The sequence below is a fragment of the Carya illinoinensis genome, chromosome 4, assembly GCF_018687715.1.
Source record: "Carya illinoinensis cultivar Pawnee chromosome 4, C.illinoinensisPawnee_v1, whole genome shotgun sequence".
Classification (NCBI taxonomy): Eukaryota; Viridiplantae; Streptophyta; class Magnoliopsida; order Fagales; family Juglandaceae; genus Carya; species Carya illinoinensis.
This window is the reverse complement of record NC_056755.1, coordinates 5,951,013-5,976,040: the sequence shown is the minus strand read 5'-3', so window position 1 is coordinate 5,976,040 and position 25,028 is coordinate 5,951,013. Positions and strand designations below refer to the sequence as shown.

Sequence of the window (25,028 nt, the reverse complement as noted above, 5' to 3'; positions counted from 1 at the left end):
GGGTCTAAAAAACTATAGGTGCTCCTCGAATCAACGAGAATGACCACACTCTCCCCTGCAATCTACCCCCACAATCTCAAAGTAGTTGACTAGGTGTTCTTGTGATGGCATTTAAACTGATTTTAGGTTCCTCAGCCAACATTTTAGCTCCTTTTGTCTCTTCTACATAAGGCAAGTCCACACTAGGTTCTACAAAACCTTCACCTCCATCTTCATCACAGCCTTGTAATAAGTAGATTTTTGGTTTACATGTGTCGGTGGGATTCCACTTCTCATTACAGTGGTAACAAAGGCCCTTTCACTCTTTTCTCATCCATTTGGGTAGACCAAACCCTTATTGCAGGAGCTGGTGATTTTTATCATCTACTGGGGCCCTCCTACCCTCTTGAAACCCTGGTGTCGAGTATGGTGTGCCACTACTCTTCTCCCCCACTAGTTTAGAATTTTTCTTAGTGCTCATTAGGTATTCTTCTTGAGTTTTGGCCATCCCAAAAGTTGCAATAAGGCTAATTGGGTTAAACATCAGGATTGATACGCGAATTTCATCCTTAAGTTCGTTGATAAAACAGCTTAGCTAATGATTTTTAGGGAGTCCCTTCAACTAATTAGAAAGGGTTTCAAACTGAGTCTTATAGGCAGCCAGGGTAGAGTTATGCTTCAAATGAGTTCAGGTCTCCATTGGATCATTGTAGGCTGTTGGACCAAAGCAAAGTTGGAGAGCCTATGCGAAAGTCTCCCACGAATCTAAATGGTTGCTGTCAGATGCATCCTAATACTAGATTAATGCTTCCCCTTGCATATGGTAAGAGGCCATAAGTAATCGATGGCCTGTTACGTTTAATGGTAGCTAAAATACTAATTAGCTTTGAATACCCACCCAGCTGCATTCTCCCCTTCAAAATGTGGAAACTCTAATCTAACACTTCTAATATTTGTTCTTCTAGGGTCATGGATGTCAAGCCCTCTTTGTAGTTGCTGGTCACAGTTGTCAAGTTGTTGCTGGTGTTCAAACATGGTGCGGAGCATGTCGGTGATTTGGGCCACTTGTCCTTTCAGATCCTGGATCTCCTCCTGCATAGCCAACTGATGTTAGTTTTCCTGCTGCTATTTATTAGATCTTGTATTTTCGGCCATAAGTGTGGAAATAAGAATTGGTTGCCGTATAGTATATGGTGTTTGTATTTGGTTCTGTATATGGGTATGGGTCTCTGTATAAGGAATGGTTCTAGAGGAAAATTGATTGGTGTAGGTGAATGGTCACTGTATATGGGTATGGTTGTGTGTATGGACAAGGAACAGTATAGGTATGGACAAGTATAGGATCTACAACTTGGGATACCACTTGTTAGGACTCCCTTAATTTCCTGTAAGTTAACAGAGTAACAATGGAATAATCAACTTAGGAAGAAAATGAGAATGGCCATGCCTTGGGTATTCGAGACATAGTTTTGAATTTTGTACCGTACTGGCCGGTACAGTCGAAATATGCCATATTGGCTGGATAAACGGTACAGAGAAGACCCTTGTTTCGAATTAGTAAGAATTTCGACTTTTGCTTTTTTTTTTTCTTCAAACTGCAAACTCATTTTTTGACCTCTAATTCAAATCAAACTATTTATAAGTTATATATACATATTTATATATAATTTATTCATATACAGATTATTATTTTAAAATATAATCTATATATATAATTTATTTATATATCGACTATTTCGAAACGGTATATAAAATAGTACCGATATCAAAATATTTTATTTTAATTCCTTGTCTATTACAATCTCGATTCAAAACTTTGATTCGAGATCCCAATTCCTCTGGCCGAACACAATTCACAAATTGACGAAACGATATTCCTCCCCGCTCAGATAAGAGGGATATACAGTTCACAACACAATTACTTATTTGCCCCCAATAACAGCCTAAACATAAAGTATAAAAACTACATCGTTTAGCACTACATTGCTTGGTTTATCAAAACGCAGCCGTCTGATGCCAGGGATGAAAACGCAGCCGTTCCTTTAGCAAAACGGTGCCGTCCACTTCCTTCCATCATGCGACGTCGTCTGGCCAAGCCCGAACTCCGAAGCCCTAAAACTCAATTCCCTCTTCTTCTGCTCATTTCTTCTCTCTTTTGCAGCCTCTCCCAATCCAAAGCTCCCATATTTACATCTTCAAACCAGCCCATGGAAGCTTCTTAACATTTTTCTTCATCTGGTTTCAGAAAATCGTTGGAGTTTGCTTCCTTTGATTTTTCTTCATATTTTCTGTGTTCGGCGACGGGAGGGAGGGTGCTGCTTGTGTTATGTTTTGTTTTGTTTTTTAAATAATAAGTAGAGGTAAGTTTGAGCGGTCATGGGGAGCGGGCATAGTAGCATTTTCCTTTGTTAATTCTGTTGGTTAGGAACAATTTGAATGTTTCAGAGCTATACAAGATACGACTTTTGAGTATTTTTAGTAGTGTTAAATTTTCCTAGCAACCAAATAAGACTTTTGGATTAATTTGTATTTTTGTTTTTTATGCTATATTCGGTGTCGCCGTTTTCTGCTCTCCTACTTTCATTTTGTTCGGATATTTCATTGGTTTGTTAAAATTCAATTTATTCTGTATAAGGTTAGTCTGAAGCGAGATTTGAGATTTCATTTGTTTATTAAATTGCGCCATGTGATAACAGCTTAGAGGACCGGTTCAGCTGCACGAGGACAGGAGGAAAAAAAAATGCCTCTATATGATTGTATGCTTCTATTGAAACCCCATGTGACGAATGAGGCCTTAATGGACTTGGTTGCCCGAATAGGAAAACACATTTACCGACGAAATGGGGTTCTCACCGACATGAAGTCTTTTGGATCTGTTCAATTGGGTTATGGAATCAAGAAGCTTGATGGGAGGTACTACCAGGTGTGAATTTGCAAACTTTCGCCTTTATATTGTCTTTGTTAACATGGAACTTATATTTTGTGTTTTGTTGGTTGTGTTTCTCATTTGTACTTGTAACTTAAGGTCAAAGTGGTTAACTTAATTGCAATAATGGAAGCATTCTTCCCTGTGAACTTTGATGCATAGTGCAAAAAGAATAAACATTATCTTTACCTAGCTTTTGGGATAGATCAAGGTGAGAATGAAAAATGAGAAACTTGAAGTGTTATATATACATATAAATATTTATAAGTAATAAGATATTTTATTGATATAAAGATAGGCATAGCCAAGGTACACTGGAAGTATACATGTGAAAAACTTGAAGTGCTATATTTGTTTTAAAAGGGAATGATGGATTATTTGAAAGAATCAACTTAACGGAAACCGGGTATCGGCAGTGTCATGATTCTTGACTAGTAGGTTGGGACCCAAGGGATTTGGCTTAATACCATGATTTAAAAATCATCATTTTTGGAGTGCAGTGCTAGAACTTTATCATGAATTTCTTTAAGCCACATCTCAGGGGACTTTTTCAGTCTAGAACAGAAACTGTGTTAGTCTGGTGTGATAAATATCTTAATCCTTTCAGTTGGATAACCACTTGATCCTTAGAAGTGGAAAATTGGCTGTAGAGGTTCCTCGTGCTCAGGAAACACTATAGAATTGCATTTTGAAGCCTAGTTCTTTTTAGCCAGTATGATTGATATCTTTTTTTTTTGAGAAAACAGTATGATTGATATCTACTACAGGTTCTTCATTTTTGTTTGCCTTTTCTTTTGGACTTACTGTTTCTTCATATGCAAAGCATCCAGTTCTATTTGGCATGTAAACACCAAAACTCTTGCATTCAAAATTGACCGTTTGCTTGAGTTTGGGTCATTGTCATCTAACACTACTGAAGTTACTATTTTGATCCCTAACGAACACTTGGGGGGGTGAAAAGGTGTTGAATGCATTGTTGTTCTTTGCTTGATTCGGGATTGTGTCGGTACATCTTCGGGTTTCTGGTAAACACTTCTTACATTTTCTTAGGAGTCCCAAACTGAATTTCCTTGCCATCCGAAAGGGTGAGAACTATCTTCTTGGCAACAATATTTACTGGAGATTTACTTGCACTTTTTCATGATGAAAGAAATTTGGTAAGGATCATTAATGAATGAAGGTTTCGCGTTACTAAATTAATTTTGAAAGCTCTTGTGTACCTCTTGCGTACTTGGGCTATGCATATTTGTGGTAATAAAACTCTTATTAACTATCAAAAAATAAATAAATTTGAAAGCTAATATTTGGGATATGGGCTTTCTAAGCTTTAGACCAAAGCTTTTACGTACAGGCTAAGCATACTGGAGTGAAGGACTAAACTGATCACACTTCATATTTTGTTCTTTCTCCCATAAAAAAATAAATAGTAACTTATCAAAAATAAAAAGAAAAAAATCGCATCCATTTATTTTCATGGAAGGAAGTCATAAGTTTACATGAAAATCTGAGGTTAATTCATTTTGCACCTGTTAAAACCAGCGTTGTGAAACAATCATGCCTAGGTGTTGCTCTTGTATATGTCCCATGTACTTGGGCTATTTCTAATTCTCATCAATAAAATTCTTATTTACTTTTTTTTTTGTAAGTAATAATATTATTGAAGAAATTGGCATGAGCCCAAGTACACAGGAGGTATACAAAGGATAAACCTACAACTTCCAGAAACAAAAAGAAAACAAACCCAGGAAACTAAAACAGGTTCAGAAATTTTTTTTTTTGATAAGTAAGAAGAAATATATTAGAAAGAAAAAGGGCAAGGCCAAGTACACAGGGGGTATACAAAGAGCCTTGCTACAGGCTAAGAGCTGCGAAGAGCAGTGTAAAGTTCAGAAAAAGAAGTGCCATTCAGTACAATAGAGGATGCCCATAAGACTAAAGTGTGGTAAAAGAAATCCCTAAAGCCTTCCGGAGATCGCTCCTTATCCTTGAAACAACGACTATTCCTCTCGGTCCATGTGCACCACATTAGGCAGAGTGACACCATTTTCCAAATATCTGCAATCTGCCCCTTGCCCCGGATTCCTCTCCAACAAGCCAAAAGGTCTACCACCTTTCTAGGCATTACTCATGCCAGGCCTAGTCTTGCAAAGATGTCATCCCATAATACCATGACGGCTTCACAATGAAGAAGTAAATGGTCTGCTGTCTCACTGTTGTGTTTGCACATAAAGCACCAATCCGTTAGGTAGAGGCCACGTCTTCTCAATTTATCGATAGTCAGTATACTCTCATGGGATGCTAGATTGACCTTGAGTTCGGAGACGGCTTCGAAACAGAGCAATAAAGCCCTTAGAGAGCGGATCTGATCAGGGTCTGGCTTGCAAAAGATCAAAGTGTCGTCAGCAAATAGAAGATGAGAAATAGAGAGATTACCATGGGTGGAGCCGTCCACTGAGAAACCCGAGATGTGACCACCCTCCACTATTCTATGTAACATTCTGCTTAAGACATCCATTACTAAGATGAAAAGAAGAGGTGATAAAGGGTCTCCTTGCCGCAGGCCCCGGGAGCTACTGAAAAAAAAAAGCCTTCGGGAGTGCCATTCACCAAAACGGAGAATCTGACAGTTGAGATACAATGTTTCATCCATTGACACCACCTTTCCCCAAAACCATACCTGCCAATTATGTGTATCAAAAAGTCCCAGTTTACATGATCAAAAGCTTTCTCCATATCCAACTTGCACAAGATACCTTGAATGCCAGCTTTGACCCGACTTTCCAGACATTCGTTGGCAATAAGAACGGAGTCAAGAATTTGCCTCCCTTTCACAAAGGCGTTTTGGGACTTCGATATGATCTCTCCCATAACGGTGCTCATCCGCTGGGCTAGCACCTTAGAAATAATTTTGTAAACCCCACTCACCAAGCTAATGGGGCAAAAGTCCTGCAGCTCTACCGAGCTTGCCCTTTTGGAATAAGGGCGATAAAGGAGGCGTTGAGACTTTTTTCGAATTTCAGGAAAGAGTGAAATTCGAAAAAAACCTTCATAATGTCCTCTTTGATGATGTCCTAGCTAGCTTGAAAGAAAGCCATAGTGAAACCGTCAGGGCCTGGGGCCTTATCTTTTTCCATCCCTTTTAGAACTTTAAGCACTTCCTCCTCTTCAAACTGCCTTTCTAACCACGCTGCACTTGATGCATCAATAGAGTCAAAAGCCAACCCATCTACCTTAGGCCGCCAAGAATGTTGCTCTTTAAGCAACTGGTCGTAAAAGTGCACAATGTGTTCCTTGATGGCTGCCCTGTTGGAGATAATCCTCCCGTCGGAGTGTAGAACCTCAATGGCGTTGGTTCGTCTATGAGAATTGGCAACACTATGAAAGAATTTAGTGCATTTGTCCCCTTCTTTCAACCAAAGGGCTCTTGATTTTTGTCTCCAGGATATCTCCTCCAAAAGCGTGATTTTTTCCAGTTCGGCTATCACCACTGTTTTCCTTTCCTTCTCCTCAGCCGTGAGGACCACGGATGCTTCTTTGTCCTCAAAAAGTTGCAGTTCCTGAAAAAAAGTGTATCTTTGGTTATTTAGATTCCCGAATGTTTCCAAGTTCCATGTTCTTAGATCATTTTTCAAGGTTTTAAGTTTTCCGGCTAAGACAAAACTGGGGGTGCCCGAAAATTATCTGCCATTACATAAGCTTTAGCCCAAAAACCCAAAGTACTCAACAAAAAATCCCTAAGTTCTTCCAAAGAGCGTTCTTTATCTTTGAAACATCTCCCATTTCTTTCGATCCATAAGCACCACATAAGACAAGGGGGAATCATCTTCCAAACACACACCACCTTCTTACAGCTCTTCAAACCCTTCCATCCTACCAATAAATCCACCACATCTTTGGGCATTACCCAATGTAAACCTGTCCAGCTCAAAACCTCATCCCACAAGAATCTAGTCGCTTCGCAGTGAAGGAAAAGATGATTTACTAATTCTCCATCCCTTTTGCACATGACACACCAGTCAGTAATAAACAATCCTCTCCTTCTAAGATTATCAGTTGTCAAAACTTTGCCCAAACAAGCCACCCAACAGAAAAAAGCAACCTTGGGAGGAACTTTCACTTTCCATATACTTTTCCATGGCAAAACACAACTACTGTGACTTGACAAAACTCTATAATAGGATGAAACTGAAAACTTAGCATTTCCAGCAGAAGTCCATATCATGCTATCCTCCCTTTCAAGCACCAACTTTAAGTTGTAAAGTTTAACCAGCAATGCCTGAACTTCATCCACTTCCCAATCATTAACATCGCTTTTGAAAATATCCACTTCCCAATCATTAACATCGCTTTTGAAAATAACATTCCATTCAACCTTATTATTGCTGCTGCAGCGAGAATCACAAACAGCTGCATTTTGATCCCTTGCAATTCTGAAAAGGGCAGGAAATTCCAGCTTGAGAGCAGTATCCCCACACCACAAATCATGCCAAAAGAGAATTCTCTTTCCATCTCCCACCTTCAATCTAAAATTGTTAGAGAAGAAATCCCATCCTTTTCTAATAAATTTCCACAAACTCACCCCATATGCTCCACTAGAAGCTTTAGAACACCAACCTCCCCACAAACTTCCATACTCCACATCTATCACATTTTTCCATAGAGCTTCACTTTCCAAATGATATCTCCAAAGCCATTTCCCAAGTAAAGCTCTATTAAAAACCTTTAAATCTTTAATCCCCAAACCACCACCATCCAATGGTTGACAAACTTTCTTCCAACTAACCAAGTGAAACTTTTTTCCCTCTCCTCTACCACCCCATAAGAAGTTCCGAAATAAACTCCCAATTCTCTTTTTCAACCCTTGCAGGAAGAGGAAAAAGAGAAAGGAAATAGGTGGGCAGGTTAGACAAAGAACTTTTAATAAGAGTTAATCTTCCCCCCTTAGACAAATAGATCCTCTTCCAACCCTCTAACCTCCTTTCAATTTTTTCAATCACCCCATCCCATATGTATACAACTTTAATAGAAGCCCCCAAAGGAAGCCTAAGATACCTCAAAGGCAGTGAAGAGATTCTGCACCCCAGTAAATTTGCCAAATCTGATAAATTCTGAACATCACCCACGGGAACAATTTCAGACTTTGATAAATTAACTCTTAACCCCAAAGCAGCTTCAGAACACAGCAATAGTGCTCTTAAAGCACGTAAATGATCAGAATCAGACTCACTAAAAATCAGGGTATCATCAGCAAATAATAAATGAGAAATCTTTAATCTATTCCTTGTCTCATTACCCACCAAAAACTAGACAGAAAATTACCCTCCACAGCCTTCTCAATCATTCTACTCAAAACGTCCATAATCATAACAGAGAGAAAGGGGAAATGGGATTGGCTTGCCTCAAACCACGAGAACTACAAAAGAAACCAGCTGGTTCTCCATTCACCAAAATAGAAAATTTAGAAGTCGATACACAATACTTCATCCACGAACACCATTTAACTCCAAAGCCATATCTCTGCAACAAATATTCAAGAAAATCCCAGCTTACATGATCATAAGATTTTTCCATATCCAGTTTAACAAGAATACCAGCTTTCTCCAACTTAAATCTACTCTCCAAACATTCATTAGCATCTAAAACAGAATCTAAAATCTGCCTCCCTCTCACAAAAGCATTTTGAGATTGTAAAATTATCCTCTCCATCACCCTACTCAATCGATTTGCCAGCACCTTAGAAACAATTTTATAAACACCATTCACCAAACTGATAGGCCTGAAATCTCTTATCTCCACAGCCCCTGCCTTTTTCGGAATTAGAGCAATGAAAGTCGCATTCAAACTCTTCTCAAACCTCATATAAGAGTGAAACTCGGCAAACACCTTCATGACATCATCTCTAGCAACATCCCAGCACTCTTGAAAAAATGCCAAAGAGAACCCATCTGGACCCAGTGCCTTATCTTTATCCATACCTTTTAACCACATCCAGGACTTCTTCTTCTTCAAACTCTCTTTCCAGCCACACAGCATCTGCCTGCTCTAAAGAATTAAAAACAAGGCTATCTGGTTTTGGTCTGCACGAAAAATTTTCTGAAAACAACTTCTCATAATAATTCACAATATGGGCCTTAATATCATTTTAATAAGTAAATTCTTATTTACTGATTTTTTTTTAAAAAAAAAAAAAAGAAAAAAAAAAAAACCAGTTTTGTGAAACAATCATTTCATGGGAGGTTGTTACATAGATCTTTTTCTTATTTGTAGATCAAAATTTGAGGTTAATTCATTTTGCACCTGTTAAGCTGGTTTAGCTTTGTCAAACACTGATTTTCATAGGATGTGATGATATGGAGATCTTTTTCTTATGTTTTGGTAGGTCTTATTGCAGTCCCTTCCCTCATTACTGGTAGGGGTAGGGTTTATACAACCCCATTATACTCCTTCCTCAGCAAGTTCAAATGCATAATCGATACAAATGGTCCATTTCTTTTTTAATCAAACAGGAAACTCGTCTAATTCATAATTAGTTTGAAATAAATAACAGACTTTTGCTTCTTTTATACCTCCTACAGGGTCGACTGATGCAGATGACAATGATGGCTACACCCAACATCAACAAAGAGCTGCATTACCTTAACAAGGAAGACAGATTGCTGCGTTGGCTTTTGGTTAAACACCGTGACACAAAATATGGGCTGGAACTTCTAAGTGAGGATGATGGGAAACGTGAGCTCAGTAAATTTTCTCGGAGTAGCCTATATGATGACGAGGACATTGATGAGGATGATGACGACGACGATGAATATGATGCGGACCAAGAGCAGAGTAAAGAGCAGTGAGCATGGTGGATGCTGAATGATGCTGGTTTTCTCCTTTTACAGTGGGATCCCAGAGCGGTATGATAACTCTAGAGAGTTCATCTTCCAAATGGTGTGATAACTTGGCAGGCTGTGACATGTATGGGAAACTCGAGAACTAAGCCATTCTAGTCATTGAATTTTGGCACATGCACTTTTAAACTAGTCTTGTCATTAGCAATAAACAGGCTATTTTGAGAACTTTGATTGATCAGTTAGTGGGAAGGATCTCAGAAGGTAGATTCTGGGTGCGCGATACATTTTGGGCCGAAGGATCAAATTGATCAATGCTTATGCCTTTAGTCATCATCTCGGTTACCGATGACCAGTTTTGAATATGGATACGAATCTGAAATGGATTCGTTTAATTTCAAAAGTCAAATAATACAGTATCATCATCAGAATGATCTCTCCATCTTTTACATGGATGGCATCTTGACTTTGCTACCTATCATTTTTACAAATTACTTATTTTTATTTTATTTTTTGTTTATTTCCCTTGAGCTAATTGAATTATTTTATTCATCATTCATATACTATTCATATACTACACATTTGGTAAGGAAGAAAAAAGTACGGTAAAAAAAAGCGTGCTGTGATATGTAAAAGTGATGAGTAGAATTTTTCGATAAGTGAATTCATCTTCAGACTAAAAAGAATTCAAATAATATATAATAATAGTAGTAAAATGAAAAATGACAAATTTAAGATCATGCATCTCGTAATAAATGAAAAATACGAGTAAATTGAGCTAGCTGGAAAAATTCTTGAAAAGGGTTGGGTGGTCTAAAGGTGCAATTTGTTGTATGCTGACAAATATGTCCAAGCATACAGCAAAAACTTGCTAACAAAATTTTTTGAGTTCCTCTCAAGTTGAGTAGCAGGGATGCCATCACAAACTAACTTTCCCAAGGCATCCTTGCATGACAGTTATTAGTCCGGTACATAAGCTGTCTCACCTTCAATGGGAACCTTTGTTTTCACCCTCCAATCTTCTCCGACCCAACCCGATCCCTTCCTATTTTCTCTATTTAATTTCACATCCCCTGGTGATGAGGAGCTACTCTTAAACACCTTCTTCACTCAATCTCATCTCATCACAAAGGCTCGTTATGTCCGGAACAATTCCTCCATCACAATATCTTAAAATGCCATCTCCTACAAGACCATTCAACAAACTAGCTGGTTCTCTGGCTCCCCCATGCTGAAAAAGTCTTGTCCTTAGGGCATTTCCGGTGGTTAAAGATAATGGATCCTCCTGGCACAGCTTCTGCCAAATGGTTGCAGCAAAACATTTGGCATACAAGTAGCTGTAATAACCTGAACAAAATAAAGTGAAAAATCAATCTTTTCCACAGTGGAAGGAAGAAAATCTAAAACTAAGTTCTGGATGAGAAGTTATTGAAGTACAGTACATTCCAGAATTTAAGCACATGTAGCAGCAGTAATTTTTTCTTTTTTCAACGATGATGATAAAACTGAGGGAAAGTAAGAGTTAATTTATCATTTACATCACTGGACTGGAAGATTGAAAAGCACCGCACTCCAGACACTAGAAATTGACCACATATATGTACCATTTACAGAAATAGAAATGTTACATATCAATTAATATAAGGCATTGCTTGTAACAGCAAGTGGAAACTTCTTTATGCATGCATTTGTACCCAGAAATGGACAAGTTATACATGTTATAATTGCCCCTGGAACATCAGAAATAGAGCATTATCCAATCTTTGTCAATCAGAATATCTCTTTCCCAAAGTTCCATAAGTACTTATAAAGCCTTAACCAGTTCCAAGGACTAACATAGGGTAGTACCCATTGTTTTCTGACAAAAAAGAATAACTTCGGGAGATTTTCAATATACCAATAATTGCTTCACCAACCAATCAAATAATTAACTCCACAAAGGAAGAGAAGCACAGCTAAGTTAGAAGCCAAGTAATGTACTCAGAAATACTACGTGAGAGCCAATATATATTCAAATTTTCAACTTTCAGAGCATTTCTAGAAGTTTATGTGATTTCAGACATACCTGCACCATAATTCAGGAGGTGATTGAATCGGGTCTGCCAATGTGTGCCCTCCACATGCTTCCAACTAGTATGCTGTCTTTTCAAATTGGCAACAATAGAGCTTGTATCTTTTGGTGAGGCTGGCTGCTCCCCAAAGAGCGTTTGGTCAATTAAGCCGTAAAAGATCTGACAAAAGTGAAAAAACAATCAAAGATCATTCAATGCTTCATTTTTCAAAGATGCTTTATCTTGAAGGTTTGCTGATAAATAGCCTTGGACATTTGTAAACCTGACGTTGCAATTCAGTAGCAGCAAACATCTTTCTGGCACCCTGCATCGACTCCACCAACTTCTCAGGAATTATTTCACCAGTTATATAATGTCTAGCAAATGTCCTCAAGACTCGATAGTCCCATGCAAAATACCTTGAAAATCACCAGAATATGATGATCACTACCATCAAAGCAAAAAATTGTGATAAGGATAATCAGACAAGGTATTCACAAGGCCTTCTCACTTACAACACTTTTCACAAGCAGACTTATGTTTTCAGACAAGCCATTTATATGTTTCAATTCTTTTCTTTATATACCAGTGCAAAGATATTCATGGTCAAACATAATTAGAAGCTTTGACTTTGAAACCTGAAAGTTGAATTTACAATTCTTTAATGCAGGTAGCTCAACACATTTTCCCCACGGTGAAATACTCTCCATTTGTAAAGAAAGGACGGGACATAACTAACTTATAGAAACCTACAGTTCAAAACAAGGAAAATCATACTACAACATGGTAACAAGTAGCCCTGCTCAAACTATTCAGATACACTGCATGTATTTGTACATTAATCTTCATAAGCTAAAATAAGCATTAAACAGCAATCATAGGATTATATAACCAGGTAATTTCGACAATCTACTCACTCAAAGAGGTTTGAAGGTGTTTCAGCTAAATCAAGAACCACCCTGGTACCTGAAAAATGTTGGTAATCCTGCAAGATCAATTGACAAATTAATTACAATAAGGAAAACAAAGATATAATAATTTTTTTTTGATAGGTAAAAAAAAAAAAAAAAAGAGAGAGATGTTAATTAATGACAAGGAAAACAAAGATCAATTTTTTTTGCAAGATCAATTATCAAATTAATTACAATAAGGTAATAATTGTTTGTGTTAAGGTAATGCTAGCATGCCACTTGTAAAAGAGATGAAAATAGAATACCGTTCTTGAAAGCAATGAATGAAGAGCATGTCCAAACTCATGAAAAAGAGTTTCTACTTCCCAGTGGTTAAGCCTCACGGTTGATGGATTACATGAACCAGAAAAATTGCAAACAAGTGCTACAACCTGCAGTATCAGAAAAACCAAAGCTAATTGTGATAACTTTTTTTTATTGGTAAAGCTAATTGAGATAACTAAAAGTTTAACAAAAGATCATTCATCAAGTTTATACATCAAAAAGAAATTATGAATCCCAAATCATGTCAAACAAAAATGTTTTCCTGTACAAGGTAAGTTAGTAACTGATTCAAAATTGAAGATATCAATAAAACTAGAAATTTAGAAAGTAAGAGAGCTTGGGATGTCCTTGTTGTCACACCTCTATTATATATGTTCAGCAATTGTCAACCATATATAGCATACCCAAATCAACCAATGCTAGTTTGGTACGTTATCTTACACACTTTACCATCCAAGAACGTAGAAAATCATCAAATTGCGGTACACTGAAGAGAAGACAGATTAGATAGACATTTCTCTTTGTTTGTTGGAGAGGATAAAAAGAGATCAAGTGGTAAGCTGTTAAGTTGATTTTCAAATTTTCCTTCTTTTCGTACCTGAAGATAGATGCAAAAGACAATAAAAAAGAGGAGGAAAGCAATGAGGGCGTCGCATTTTAACTAGCTTAACCTTCCCTAAATATGTAAGGGTATAAAGTGAAAGACTAAATTAATTTTCTTCACTTCAACTGAATATGAATGTGATGAAAAGAAAAACAGCAACCTTGCCTTAGAATCCATAATTTTAATATTACATCCCTCCACTCTTTCGGGGTTCTTTCCCAATGGAGCCTTAGAGAGAACTCATAAACCTAAATAACTAGGATTACACAAACATCCATCAAGACTTACTAGATGCTTTACGAAAATTGATGCAACTTCAATATTTATTTTTCGATAAGTATGTAATGTCAATAATTACCAATGTCATCAGCGAAAGTGCAAGGAAAAATAAGGATTAAGTATGCATTGTGCGATGAATAGAACAACATAACACATAACAAAACTTGACTAGAGGAAAAATATACTTTTACATACAGGAAGTTGGTACTCTGATTCGGAAATCCTGCGGCCCCCTTTAATTGCAAAATGAGCACAACCTGGATATTTTCCCTTCCTTGAGTATAAATCAAGGTACAGATGCCCCAAGTCACCCTGAAACATAAGTGGAGTGGCAGAATTAAAGAATGAAATGTGTGGAGGAATAGGCAAACATTTTTGGACATGCACAAGAGTGAGGACTGCATATAATATATTGGCAACTGTGCAGAAAAAGAGAGAAGAACAAGAAGCAATGACTTGTGAAGTTTATGTTAAGGCCAGTAAATAGTTATTATGACTGATGCAACGCCGTGCATTACCAAAGAAAGTAGCTATTATCTACTCTTAAAATCCCAAAGCCAAATTAAACTATCCAACATCAACACACTAGACAGAACTGATGGGAAAAATAACAGCATCCATTAGCAAAGAAAATAAAGTTCAAGGCCATGAGTCTTATAATGAAGTAAAAACGTATGGCATCCAAGTGAGTGCTTCTTAGTCATGCAAACAAGTTAGAAGTCAAGTATTACTGTTTCAAGTTTATGGTCTTAATTATCACAGAACTGCCATGGCACACTAAGGCTGTGTTAAATTTATCGCATCCTTCTACATTAATCTTGTAGGAATCCTGTTCTAGCAACCATACCGGTAAATTGGAAAGGTTCTTATATCCTTTTGATTGTTTTAAGATTAAGTTCATAGTTGACCTTAGTTTCTTCAAAGGCCAAGATTTTAGTGATCATCACTCTCAAATACAATTGCTAAAGAAACCACATTTGTGACTGTAATAGTTCCTCCTCTTCTTCACTTCCTCCTCTATCTATAATAATGTTTGCCGCCAACACCCTTGGGGTCTGAGCAGCACTACATTGCTTTTCAAGTTTAGCAGGAGTCCTTAAAAATTGAATGAACCAATTGGACTCGGACTCTCCCACCCTGGCACAACCTCCCAAATCTCAAACTGAACTCAATCACCACAAAAATGTCAAAAGGTTTTTTTATAAGTCAAAAATGTCAAAAGTTCAACCTCACATATATTTTACTCATAAAATGTCAGGGATAGAGAAAAAACTACAATAATTCCTTATTTTTGCTTTCCTACATTTATTTGCTCATTCTTTTTCTTTTAACAACTTAAAAGTTATAAAAAGGAAACAGAAAACAAAGAGGAAGATAATGCTGTAAAATTGATGAGAAGTGATCTGGGAATTATTAAAAAATTCCATAAAGCTCATAAAATCTTGATTTTATTTGTATTCTATTAAAGAGGTTCTTGATATATAGACATTATTTTGTATATTTCAAAATAGCCTCAAATTATCATTTACACGAAATTATCTAAAGAGAATGATTAGGATCATAGTTTTTAACCCACTGATGGTAGCCCAAGTGTTAAGGGCAAACTTGTGTGCATGACCCCATGTCACAGGTTCAATTCCCCTTGGGATTAAATTGCGATTTAAGTAGGAGGCCATGGTGGTGGGTTGCTGGGCTAGTCTCACCAGGGGTTTAGGTTCCATGGGTGAGTCCTAAGGGCTTTGCTGTGGGGTGGCTACCCCGTCATAAAAAAAATTAAAAAAAAAAAAAAAAAAAGGATTACACAAAGAAAGGAAACTACAATTTTTGTCTATTGATAAACTCATGGATGAATTTAGGGTTTGTTAATATGTGAACATGGCTTTGCTTATTCTTTAATTAATACGCTTTGTTTACTTATCAAAAAATAAATAAATGTGAATTTGAAATAATCAAGTGTAGGGAATAATGTCAGGTTCAAAAACCAAGTTATTTGGTTGGAGAAAAATCCTCAAAGCTTAAATACATTAATTACAATTAAACCAATATCATATGAATTGTTCCAGCAACTTTTATTTAAAACCTTGATTTTAAATTCTCACAGCCTAATCCAATTCAAGAGTTTTTCAACATATCACCAAGAATTTACATTCCTATGGATACCTCTTCTGGATGATAAAGTGAGAATTTAAGCACATCTTCATGCCATGATTCACCGGGAGCCAGTGGAATGCTACGAAATGTTGCACCAAACAATGACTCCACCAGCACTTTCAAACCCTCAATACATTGCGGCAAAGGAAAATAAGATGCCACAACCTGCAATCAAAGAATCACGAAAGTAGAACTTGAACATTATGGATGGGCCTTTTTTTTATGAATAACTTCTTCACAATAAGGCTTGGAGGACTTGATTTTCTATAGGATGGATTAACCTATAAAAAATGCGTAAGCTCACTGCCCTGTAAATGAATAAGAAAGAACCCTGCCCATTATAGATTTCATGAATAAACAACTGATCCAAATAAATACATAAATTTCATGCAAAACAAAAAGGAGTTTGAGACTTACTGAAGAGTCCAAGGTATAGGTGGAAGACTTCATCCATGATGTATAGTATGCCTCATCCCATGGCTCTAAATCTCCAAATGTTTTACCACATTTTTCCCCTTTGAAAGCCCTAATTTTCTTAAACTCCTAATGTGAAAATAACATCAATTAAGAGCAATACACAGCAACATAATCTACCACTACGAGTGTCAACACTTTCATACCTCAGAATGTCTAAAAGAATTCCATACCTCATCAGCCCTGGGCCGGACCATCTTGCTCATCTCGTGCAAAAAGGACATCACAACTGCTGGCGAGGAAGCCATGTTAGGCTTCACAGCAAACTCGGCATAAGATCTACACCCCATTATCTGCATTCACCAATAATATGAAAGAGGAAGGGCTTATGACATTAATCAATGACACTTACAATTTTTTCATCCCAGTATATTTGCTTGCAACACTAAGCCCTAGAAAGTGTAAACTTTAGAAACTTGCCATCTCTTTGTGAAATTAGTCATATTGTGAACTTACTGGTTTCCAAATCTTACATTTTCTTAAATTAAATCATAACTTAATAAACACTTGAAATCTTATTTCTGCATATTTCTGACAATGTAGTACCAGTGCCACATTTTGTTGATCCTTTTTTTTTTTTGGTGATATTAACTTACTGTGTTGAATTTGTATCGAGGGGACAAATTATGTACCATTAAATATTTCATTAAGCCCCAAGGCATGCACATGCTTCACAATGCTATATATAACTTGACCACTAAGAACCACATAGAAAAGAAAACTCAGCATGGTGAACTAAGGCATCAAAATTTAGCAAGGCTTTAGTTCCATCTTGGGATTGACAAAAAAAAAATTCCCACCAACTAATATATAATTCAACCCTGGAAGAAGATTAGTAAGGAACCACCAGGAAGCAATAAAGAAAATTTTCCTCAGTGGCAAATGAAATGTCTCAATTTCAAGCTCACCAAAAATTCAAAATACAGGTCGTTCACAGGCATTGTGAGTTATCAAATTAAACCAATCAGAAATAATCAGGTTGCATGCAGTATTATCTAATTTCCAGAGCTGCAAATAAGGCAAAGAACCTGAGCGAGCTCATGGCGAGCAGATATAAGCTTCTCAAGAATTCCAAGGTTTGCATTCGGGACAGAGTTGCCTTGGACATAGGCCATTTTCCTAACCTGGGAAAAAATGCAAGGAAAACAAATTAACATTGTTAACAATTAGAAAGGGGCTGCTATTGCACAAAGCTCAATTCTCGCAGAAGGGTCCTGATTCTTTCACAGTGAAATTATATAAGAAACTGATAAGGCATCAAAAGGATTAAGTGACTTGCCAAATTAGCAGTCATAGACCCACTTCTAGCTAGTGTCATTCAAAGTTATGCAGAGTCCTCATGTCAAGAATCAGAAAACATAGGTACCACATTTTAAAAAGTAAGATGAAAGATACCTCATCGTCTGGTGCCCGTTGTAGAACAGAAGATAAGGTATGTGGGTCTGTTGTTATCTGAAATCCCTTCTCTCTCAGGTTATCCCTTGGCTGCAACTTCTTTGGTATAATAGATGTGGAACGGTAAATGGGCTTAACAAGATGGTGCAAACTTCTGGGGATGCGTGATGAAGGAAATATATCCACAGAACCTGGGTCAATGATAATATTTTCATTGAACCTGACCGAAACCAAATGCATAAAAGATGGAACATGGTCAATGATTATATTTAATTACTTGGATAAATAATGACTTCTCTCAATGTTGGTCATAAAATCACTAGATACATTGGAAATCAATGTGAAGATTGATTACAATATCATACTTACTCCCTGCACAGCTGAGAAATCTCTATATTTAGTTGATTCACTCGATCTAATTTATCTGCAAAGCAATACTAAAAAAATTAATTTTCTGAAGCAGAGAACCTCTGATGAGTGGAAGTAAAATAAAAAATAAAAACAGAACATGCACACATACCAGCAGAGAGATGGATTCCACCCCTCTCAAAGTCAACACGTAGGTAATGAGCTGCCCTTTGAGCTTCTTCTGTGAGCAGATGATCCTCTTGCTCAGCTTTTCTGACCGCATCATAAAGAACATGATTGGTATTGAGATACTGCATCCAGCAAGAAAAATACACCAAGTGTGTTGATAAGTGTGCGAAAGTGCACTCTAAATACCCTATTATTGGACTAAAATGCTAAAATATGAATAGAAATCATAGGAATTAATGTGTATTCTTTAATTGAATTTCTATTTATGTTGGGATACTCCCAAGCAGTTTTTTTTATGTTTAATTTCAGAGTTTATAAAAGAGCAAGTCAAGCCCAGTCAAATTCAAAGGTAGACATTCATGGAGTTTGAGAGCAATTTGGAAGAAAAGAAAAAGAAAAAAAATCACAAAATGAAACCACAAGAAGTCCAAGTCCGAAATTCGCTAGGAGACAGTCTGGACATTCTTCAGTCTTTTGGCTGTATCTTTTTACTCACATATCGGATTGATGCGATTCTTGATGCATTGGAAAGCTATCTTAAAGGGCTATAACTTTGTCTCTAATAAGGATTTCCAAATTCGAACTCTTGAAAGCCTTACGTGGCTGCTAAGATAAGTCCTAAAATTTAAGCGATTTTTTTATGCGGAAATTAAGAGGACATTAGGGTTTCTTTCCTACCCTATATAAGTATATCATTAGCACCAAATGGAGGGGCGGAGGCACAAGAGGCAGATCTGAAGAGAGGAGAAAATCACTTCCATGGCCACCGTTCGCTTCGGTTTTCTTTGGAGATTTTTGTTGTCCAGTATATTTATGAGTAACTAAATTCTCAAGTAGGGTTAGGGAAGAACTTGCACATTATATGGTATTTCTAATTCATTCTTAATTCATGTATTTGATTTTCAATTGCTAAAACTCTTTTGTTTTATCATTCTCAATTCATCGTTGATGTTTTCTTCTCCGAATAATCATAGAATTTATTCTGTTTATGGATTCAGTCATGCTTTTTCTATTGAATGGATTAGTTCTTTGATTATGTTTGGATCAATTATTTATCTATATTGATTTAGTTTTTTGCTGCAATATCGCTCCCTGAGTATATTGTCGTCATTGGATTTTATCAATAGGGGTAGTAATTTACGTTTTTTAAAAGTGGTGAATGTTTTTTCAAAGGGTTACATTTGATTTAAATCTATACCTTCCAATTGTGAATTTCGGGAATTGAGTTCCTAATTGAGTTATCCAATGAATTAAGAATAATTAAAATACCAGATTTGTGCAAGGAATTCCCGACGCTCTACTGTTTGTCAAATTTGAGTACTTTTTCCGTTACTTCACTTTAATTTACATTTAAAATTAATCTTTGTTCTCCATTATTTATTTAATATTTTTCTTTAGTTTTTTTGTTCCTCTTGCTATTCTTTTAATTTGTCTCCCTGTGGAATCGACACCCCAAAGCTGTGCTATATCTACCGCGTTATTCTTTGGGCGTAATCATGTGTCACTGGCAATAAATCATTACTGGCAAGTGTAAGACCTACAACATTGAAAACATTCCTAATCATAGCTCTAACAAGGTTGAATGAATCTTCAGACTCTTGGCCAATTCTTAACATGTGAACTAGGCCTTTTCCAATAAAAATGTTTATTACTTGGCCAACAAAATTCAGCCGAGTAACAAACCAAATATTTTGGAAATGAATTCATGTAAAGTAGTTGGTAACAAACCAAACTGTTTATGATCTCATATGAAAATCACAATACTTAAAATTAAATCATATAGTAGGATATCCAAGGGACTAATACCTAACTGATGCAAGAAGGTTAATTACATTGGTATAGACAGGGCGGCCTACAATCCAACTTTGGTAGGGTGTAGGTATTTTTTTATAAGCAATTTAAAATTCAATTACAAAATGCAATAGGCATAGCCCAGATACACAACACATAGTAACACTAAAACAAAAGACACAAGAAAAGAATGGAAATTTCATTAAAATCTGTAGTGGCTACCCAAAGGAACAAAGCATTGAGAAAGAAAATTTGAAGCCCCTCCAATATCCTCTCTCAATCCTAAAAATTTCTACCATCCCTTTCCCTCCAAAAACACTACACTAGACAAATAGGAACCATCTTTCACATTGCTATGAGTGGTGGGCTTAACCCTCTCCAGTTAGCAAATAGATCTATTGTGCTTATGGGTAAACATTTTTTTTTCTTTTGATGTCAGGGAACCTCTTCAAGGCAGAGCCCTTTGGACCCACCCCTATAGAGTAAACACCGGTCCTGTGCACCGCACCCTCGGAAGTTTCTCTACACAGAACTGGTTAAATCGCTGGTTTTTCACCAGGGGGTGTAGCCCCAAAAGATTGTTTGTACCCATGAGGTGTTGAGCTTTAGACCTTGAATGGAGTGATACCCCAAGACCAAGGTCTTCACCACTTGGGCCAACCCCTTGGGGTTCTTATGGGTAAACTTGAGTTGGATTGTAATGAAAGAGTATATAGCTTTAAGGTGTCTCGCAACAGCAGAACAAAAAGGGTTTCCCTTTGTGACCTCGGACCATATGGAATCTTGCTGCAAGAAGGGGTCTGGCTCCTACATTAGACAAATGAAGTGTGCGCAACATTCTTGCATGGATCTGCACACTTAAGCTTACTGCCCAAAAAATTTGTTCATGTAGCCAAATGTACACTTCCTGAACTGGGCCTGAATTCTTCAACCGAAAAAAAAAAATGCTTTGATTGTACATAAGATAAATATAGCTTTGCCCAAAAATGTTCACACAAGGTTTCTCACAGCCTACTGCAACAGTCATGGACTATTTCTTGTATAAATTCCGCAAATGAAGGTTTCCATTCAATTGTATAATCTATAGACTACCGCTCGACAATGTATGCTTCTCCAACTAATAGTTGTGCATCTATTCAATCGCAACTAATTCCAATCTGAAATTTTATCCCCTCAAAAGAAAAGCATTATTAACCAACATGGCAAGGCATCTTATTATTACCAACGGCATCCACTACTCCCACCATATAATGTCCCAAGCTATCACTCTTTGCCATAGTAAACATTTGCGTCTTAAAAATCCACTTCTTAATGGGGCCATTTAAACACTTTGTCATCATAAGGAAACCATGCACATGCAGAGACAATACTAACCATATAAAGGGCCACAAGAATGAATACAACGTATAAAATAAGCTGGCTGAGGGCCAATTAAGACAATTGGAGTGGAAAGGGGGAAAAACTGGATCCCCAGTCACCTCACATGTAGATACTCATTGATTCTCATCGCTGCCTTGTTAGCCTCCTCGGTGAACTCCCTGATTTTCCAAAACCATCAAAATGCATCCACATTAGAACAAACAAATTTTACAAAAAGAACAAAAAAACATTATCACGACTGCTGTTGTAATTTACGTTTGATCAACCTGTCTGGATGAGTATTTCTACAAAGTTCCGCCGAGTCAACCACCGAACAAACCTATGATATCAGTCACCAACAATAATTATAGCGCTTTGATTCTCTTATAACAATAAACGTACAAAAATGAATATGAACATACACATACAGATTTTACAGTATAAATGTGCATTAGTAGATACGAAACAAGCACGCATACACTGATGAACCCACCGTATCGGAAATTTCATCCATGGCTCGGATGATTTCGGCAGATGAAGGCATGCCGGATATGTAAGCAACGAGTTCCCCAGACCTAACAAATACGAGAAGAACAAATTTAAAATCAAACTAAAATAAATAAAATTTTACATTTTAATTCATTTGTTTCCCAAGTCATGCTTCAACCTTTCAATGGCATCGTCAACGAAACGTTGAAAGCCTTTGGGGGACTTCAAGTGGTCGAAGCCGTAGAGGCCCATGGAGGTTCCTGTTTGCGGAGAGACGACGGAGGTGCGGTAATGTCGGGTACAGGGAGGATTCGAGTTTCGGGAGCCGAGAAAATGTTTATGACGGAGAGTCCGGGCATTCCTGCAGATGAGGGGCCACATGGTCTGGTTGGGTTGGGTTGGGTCGGTGGCTCCCGAGATACTGCGTCCGGCGGTGGCTGGAGTAGTCTAGGGCTGTGTAACTGCCAACTCCAAGAGAGTTTATGGGCTTTGGAAAAAGCTTGTGTGCCGCCGGGCGGTACCGCGGAAGTGTACCGCTCGGGATTTTTATTTTTAATTTAATGAATTGAGAAGTGATTTTAAATGTATTAATATTTATTTTATTTTTTAAAAATATTTAAATATAAAAAAAATTTGCAATGGAGGGCGCTCAGCATGTACACTAGCCTTATCCTACGGGCTTTTGAAGGGGTTTGAAGGGCGATGGTACTCCCAAGTCCCACCGCCGACGGCTTCTATTGGAGCTCCCGCTTATATAATTTTGAGATTTTTTTTGTATTTTTTTATATTTATTTATTTAATATTTTTAAATATTTTAGAAAAATAAAAAAATTTATAATATTATTAAAAAATACTTATTTAATTATTAAGTAAAAAAATAATATTAACAAAAAAAAAATAAAAAAGTGAAAGCGGTAAAACTCAGTGATAAAATCTATTGGTAAGACTGGCATTTTCTAAGATTTGAATAGATCAGAATTTGAAAGAAAGTTCTTGTAGTAACAATGTAGCTCAATATTATTTATTTTATTTTTTAAAATATATCATTCAAATTTATTTTTGTATTTTATATATTGCTTTTTAAAATATATTATATATTAATTTATCTATTTTTTCATATCATTTAAATATTATACTTTTTAATATGTTTCCTCTAATGAAAAATTAATAGCATGAGAGAGAGTAATTAATTTAAAATATTTACAATAATAAATAATTCCCTTCACATTTAGTGAGTTCCTGTAACAAAATGTAAAAGCACTCTAATCCGATTGTGTAAAATCCTTATAACTGTATAATTTAAAGAAAATCGTGTAAGACTGGCATCCAACGGATGCTTTATTTCATATTTGATTTCCATTTCGCTACAGTGATGCCACTACATCTAGCGGTAACTGTTATGACTTGTACATAATATTTTACTCATTTCTATCTCATATGCTTTACATTTCCTCCCATACTTTGATTTTACTTTATTCATTTCAGCCGCCCCTTCAGTTTATTTCGCGTGGCTTCCCTTCCTCACAGGTTCTCCCGCTTGTCTTCCTCACGGTCACCTTTTGCTTGCCTTCTATCTATCACCGTCGCAACTCCTATTCCAAGTTGGTTTTGGGTATGGTTCAACCTCTTCTCTCTTGATCTCTCTATTCTTCTTCGAATAAGTTATGTGATCATTTTTAGTAGATGAAATCTTAGATTTTCGAGCATGTTGGTATTTTTTGGAGTTTTTTCTTCTTCAAATTTGGGGATGGTCACATATTTAGGGTTTTTTTGTTAGATTCTGGGAGGGACAACAGCTTCTACCTCTTTAATCTCGCAGGAACTGTTGGGTCTGATTGCATTCAATTAAACCCACGTCCATTTCTTGTATTTGTGTGCCAAAATGCAATTTCAATGTGTGGCGTTGTACCTCCCCTCTTTTGCATGCTCCTAACTTTTGTGATGTCTGAGACCCATTGTTCTTTCCCCATCCACTAGAGTCTTGTCCACAATATGAATTTTTCTCACTTTCTTCCACTTGGTACTGGTGCTTATTTGTATGCTGTAAAAGCTCTAAAAGTGCCATCCATTGAAGGGTCTCTGCATATTCTTATTCTTTTAGATGTGTATTTCTGAAACTTGGTGTTTTATTTGGCTTTATTTAATTTCTGGGTATATAGGTGTTTTAGAATCTTTGAATGTGTACAATAATATTCTCACATCTTTGAATAAATTAGAATCCCAAGTTACAGGAGATAAGATATGGGTATGTTGGGAACATATTAGCTAATTTAACTAGCCTTTGAATTTGCCCAACCCAGCTCTTGAAAAGAGACTCGTCATTCTCAATTAGCAAGGCAAAAAATGAGTCAATCAAGTCAACTAAAACTAATGTTTTTAGGCACAACTAAAACTACATCACATTCACTCTCTTTAGAAGTTTGAAAGTAAACAGAGGCAGATTAGTGGTGGGTCACAATTAAGTTATTAACTTCCAGGATTAGCTAAATAGATCACCTATTTTAGAATGGGTAGAGGTACCTCATAATGCCAGGCTAAATAGATCACCTATTTTAAAATGGGTAGAGGCATCGAGTTATTATGGATGAAAATATCCATTTGCATCCAAACACATAAGTAGTTGGGATGACTAATTTCAACCAATTTTGAATTTTTTCAACAGATAAAAATTGATGCAAAAGGTAAGTTATTAGCAACCATTTCATCAAATGGATGCTGAAACTTAAAAATAACTAAATAATTGCATCCAACTGTCGACGATAAAAAATTGATGTAAAAAAATATTTGCATCGATTTTTCCTTGTTTTTGCAACCAAAACAAGCGATGCAAATTACCAGATTTCTTGTAGTGACAATGTTTAGAAGAAACTCCTAACATATATACAACCTAGTCCTTGTGTGTAAGTTCTGACAGCAGAAGAAGAA

At 36.7% G+C, this 25,028-nt stretch overlaps 2 protein-coding genes across 2 annotated transcripts; one reads left to right on the top strand and one right to left on the bottom strand.

Moving 5' to 3' along the window:
- Nucleotides 1-2,119: 2,119 nt before the first annotated feature.
- LOC122307547 lies at nt 2,120-9,966 on the top strand. Its single transcript, XM_043120472.1, has 3 exons — nt 2,120-2,339; nt 2,676-2,902; nt 9,481-9,966. Exons 2-3 carry the CDS (start codon nt 2,720-2,722, stop codon nt 9,745-9,747), a joined length of 450 nt encoding a protein of 149 aa, XP_042976406.1. The 5' UTR covers nt 2,120-2,339; nt 2,676-2,719; the 3' UTR covers nt 9,748-9,966.
- Nucleotides 9,967-10,490: 524 nt separating this feature from the next.
- On the bottom strand, nt 10,491-22,668 carry LOC122307717 (mitochondrial intermediate peptidase, mitochondrial). Its single transcript, XM_043120776.1, has 17 exons — nt 22,282-22,668; nt 22,108-22,189; nt 21,902-21,954; nt 21,739-21,793; nt 18,448-18,586; nt 18,297-18,351; nt 17,928-18,147; nt 17,561-17,656; nt 16,706-16,825; nt 16,476-16,601; nt 16,068-16,223; nt 14,103-14,219; nt 13,006-13,131; nt 12,707-12,774; nt 12,073-12,208; nt 11,804-11,969; nt 10,491-11,085 (listed from the first exon to the last, which is right to left on the bottom strand). Exons 1-17 carry the CDS (start codon nt 22,482-22,484, stop codon nt 10,832-10,834), a joined length of 2,172 nt encoding a protein of 723 aa, XP_042976710.1. The 5' UTR covers nt 22,485-22,668; the 3' UTR covers nt 10,491-10,831.
- Between the last annotated feature and the right edge of the window lie 2,360 nt (nt 22,669-25,028).

Coding starts and splice junctions, on each gene's coding strand:
- LOC122307547 (XM_043120472.1), top strand. CDS start 2,720: ATGCCTCTATATGATTGTATGCTTCTATTGAAACCCCATGTGACGAAT. Junction 2,903..9,480: donor TTGATGGGAGGTACTACCAG/GTGTGAATTTGC, acceptor TACCTCCTACAG/GGTCGACTGATGCAGATGAC.
- LOC122307717 (XM_043120776.1), bottom strand. CDS start 22,484: ATGTGGCCCCTCATCTGCAGGAATGCCCGGACTCTCCGTCATAAACAT. Junction 16,602..16,705: donor TCCGGCCCAGGGCTGATGAG/GTATGGAATTCT, acceptor TTTTCACATTAG/GAGTTTAAGAAAATTAGGGC. Junction 11,970..12,072: donor CTACTGAATTGCAACGTCAG/GTTTACAAATGT, acceptor CACTTTTGTCAG/ATCTTTTACGGCTTAATTGA.